The sequence below is a fragment of the Lotus japonicus genome, chromosome 2 (assembly GCF_012489685.1).
Source record: "Lotus japonicus ecotype B-129 chromosome 2, LjGifu_v1.2".
Lineage (NCBI taxonomy): Eukaryota > Viridiplantae > Streptophyta > Magnoliopsida > Fabales > Fabaceae > Lotus > Lotus japonicus.
In genome coordinates, this window is record NC_080042.1 from 52,424,220 (window position 1) to 52,427,716 (window position 3,497).

General features: G+C 40.2%; 1 protein-coding gene across 1 annotated transcript; it reads right to left on the reverse strand.

The window, feature by feature from the left end:
- Positions 1-143: 143 nt before the first annotated feature.
- On the reverse strand, positions 144-2,138 carry LOC130736601 (uncharacterized). The gene has a single exon (XM_057588413.1). The coding sequence runs from the start codon at positions 2,136-2,138 to the stop codon at positions 144-146; it is 1,995 nt and encodes a 664-aa protein (XP_057444396.1).
- Between the last annotated feature and the right edge of the window lie 1,359 nt (positions 2,139-3,497).

Here is a 3,497-nt window from a genome sequence, read left to right on the forward strand (position 1 = left end):
ATATTCGAGCAATCGTTCCAATTTCCTCAATCGAATACGCGTTGTTTGAATAACACTTGATCACTTTAAATGGCCCTTCCCATTTAGGGGCCCATTTTCCGTATGCTCGATCTTTTTTGTCCATTGGAAGGATCACTTCCAAACTAAGTCTCCAACGCTAAATGCTTAGACTTGACTTTTTTATTATAACTTTTAGTAATTCGTTCTTTTTGTCGAATCATAACTTCTAAAGCATTTAATCTTTCCTCGTCCAATTCAATTAACTCGTCATACATCATATTCCAATAATCATCACACGGAATCTCGAATTGCCTTTGAATTCTAACGGACTGTAAGCATATTTCGATCGGTAAAACTGACTCATGCCCGTACGTAAGTCGAAAAGGAGTTACTCCAGTGGCCTCTTTGGGCGAATTTCGATAAGCCCATAAAACTTGACTCAAAGTTTCATGCCGCCTTCTCGGCTTTTGACTAATGTGTTTCTTAACCAAGTTAATTAAAACTTTATTAGCTGCTTCGACTTGTCCATTCGCCTGAGCATAATATGGCGTTGAAGTTAACAGTTTTATTCCAAAATCCTCAGCAAACTGAGCCATTTTCCTTCCAGTAAATACTGACCCTTGGTCAGTAGTTAACGTCTCAGGGATCCCATATCTAAATACTATGTGTTCTTGAATAAAACTAATAACCGTATCTTGGTCGACACCTCTCAGCGGAATGGCCTCGACCCATTTAGTGAAATAATCGATAGCCACTATTATATAGTCATGTTGTTTAGACGAAGAAGGATGTATTTGACCTATCAAATCCAACGCCCACCCCCTAAATGGCCAGGGTTTCACGATCGAATGTAATTCACTTGCCGGTACATGTTGGATGCCAGCATGCTTCTGACATTCGGCGCAAGATTTGGCATATTCAATGCAATCTTTTAACATATTTGGCCAATATACTCCTTGTCGAAACAATGTCCACTTCATCTTATGGCCAGCTTGATGCGCCCCACACATACCATCATGAACGGCCTTGACTGCTCGAAACGCTTCTTCTTCACTTAGGCACTTTAGTAAAACTTCATTCACCCCTTTTTTAAACAATTCGTCATCCAAAATCAAGTAACTTAGAGCTCGATACTTTGTTCTTCGATCTGTTGGTGCATTTGGGTTTTGCAAGTATTTCACAACAGGTTTCCTCCAATCACTATCATCCAAATTACTAATGACCAATACCTCCTGCTCGAACTCCACTTTCCTTTCCTTAAAACTAGGAATAAACTTTCTTTTGACCTTTACTAGCTCTTTAAACTTTTTCCGAGGTAGCCGGTAACCTGACGCAATTTGTGCCAAAACATTCGCTTCAGCATTCTCGATCCTAGGGATATGACATAATTCGACCTCATCAAAACTTCTTAACATTTTAACTGCTTTCGAATGATATTTCATTAAATTCTCACTAACGCATTGGTATTCACCAGTTAGTTGCTTAATAACCAACTCTGAATCTCCACGAATTAAGAGCTCTCTAGCCCCCAAGTTTAGAGCCGTTTCGAGCCCTATCAATAAAGCTTCATACTCCGCCTCATTATTCGAACACTCACCTTCGATGCCCAACTTAATTTTTGTCGGGATTCCTTGGGGTGAAATTATCAAGATACCTATCCCGGTCCCCTTCTTATGCCTCGAACCATCGAAATACATTTCCCAAGGTTTAAACGTCACCACCGTCTCCTGTTCTTTCGACCCACTATGATCAACCAAAAAATCAGCTATTACTTGGCCTTTCATAGCCCTTAAATGTTGATAACTTAAAGAAAACTCAGTAAGGGCCAACGCCCACTTTCCAATTCGACTATGAAGAATGGGCTTGAACAGCATATGCTTTATTATATCATAATGGGAAATAACAGTTACATCAATAGGTTTAATATAGTACTTAAGTTTAGTACATGAAAAATACAAACATAAACACAATTTTTCTACTAAACTATATCTAGTTTCGGCATCATTAAGGATTCGGCTCAAATAATATATAGCCCTTTCGATTCCATCTTCATCATCTTGAGCCAACACACTGCCAATAGTTTCCTCTGATGCTGAAATGTAGAGTTTCATTGGTTTTCCACGAATGAGAGGAGCCATGACTGGTGCCGTTGTTAAGCTGGCTTTTATTTCCTCAAACGCCTTCTGATGTTCTTCCATCCATTGAAACTCTTGTTCTTTCTTGAGTCGAAGCAATGTGGAGAATACCTTGGTTTTCCCGCTTAGATCCACGATAAACCTTCTCAAGAAATTGACTTTGCCCAACAAAGATTGTAACTATTTTTTATTCGACGGTGGTTGAGTATCGAAGATTGCTTTCGCCTTGTTCTGGTCGATTTCAATGCCCTTCTTATGAACAATGAATCCCAGAAATTGCCCTGCAATTACACCAAAGGCACACTTGAGTGGGTTCATTTTCAAACCGTACTTTCTCATTTTTTCAAATGACAACTTAAGATGTTCGATATGAACATCCTGAGATTTCGACTTTACTACAATATCATCGATATACACTTGCATAAATTTCTCAATATATTCATGAAAGATAGTGTTCATTACCCTCTGATAAGTTGCACCGGCATTTTTAAGACCGAACGGCATCACCACCCATTCATATGTTCCTAGTGCCCCTGGACACCGAAATGCAGTCTTCGACACATCATCCTCTGCAATGTAAATTTGGTTATACCCCGAATATCCATCCAGTAAACTTAAATATTCATTTCCTGCGGCAGAATCTACCATCATTTCGGCCACAGGCATGGGATATTCATCTTTCGGCATAGCCGAATTTAAATCTCTATAATCTATGCAAACCCTCATTTTACCATTTTTCTTAAGTACAGGAACTACATTAGCTAACCACTCGACATACCTGGTTGTTCGTATGAACTTTGCTCCAAGTAAGCGCTCCACTTCCTCTTTTATCTTTGAGAACACCTCCGGGGCGAATCTCCTTGGGGCTTGCTTCACTGGTTTCCTACCAGGCCGAATTGGTAACTTCAACTCCACTAACTCCCGGCTTAAACCCGACATTTCGTCATAATCCCATGCGAAGCAATCTTTGTATTCCTGCAACAAACTAACAATCCGATTCTTAAAACCCGAATCGATCAACGAACTTACATACGTCGGCCTTTTCTTGGTCCCATCTCCTAAATCAACCTCCTCCAAAGGATCCTGAGCCTGCATTTTTAACATGGGATCTAAAGATTGCTCGAATCCAAAGGGTTCATCATCATATATACAATCAAGAACCGGCTCTGATCTGTCTTCATTAAAATGATCCAAGTCTAGGCACTCCTCCGGTTTGCAAATTTCTTCATATTCGGCTTCCTTTGCCGTTCCTATATATTGTTCGGCCTCCAAGGCCGTCTTTATTCTTATCTCGGCCGCATAGGCCGATATTCGAGCTACGCTCGACTCAATCATCTAATTCGACGATTTGCCACTCTCCAG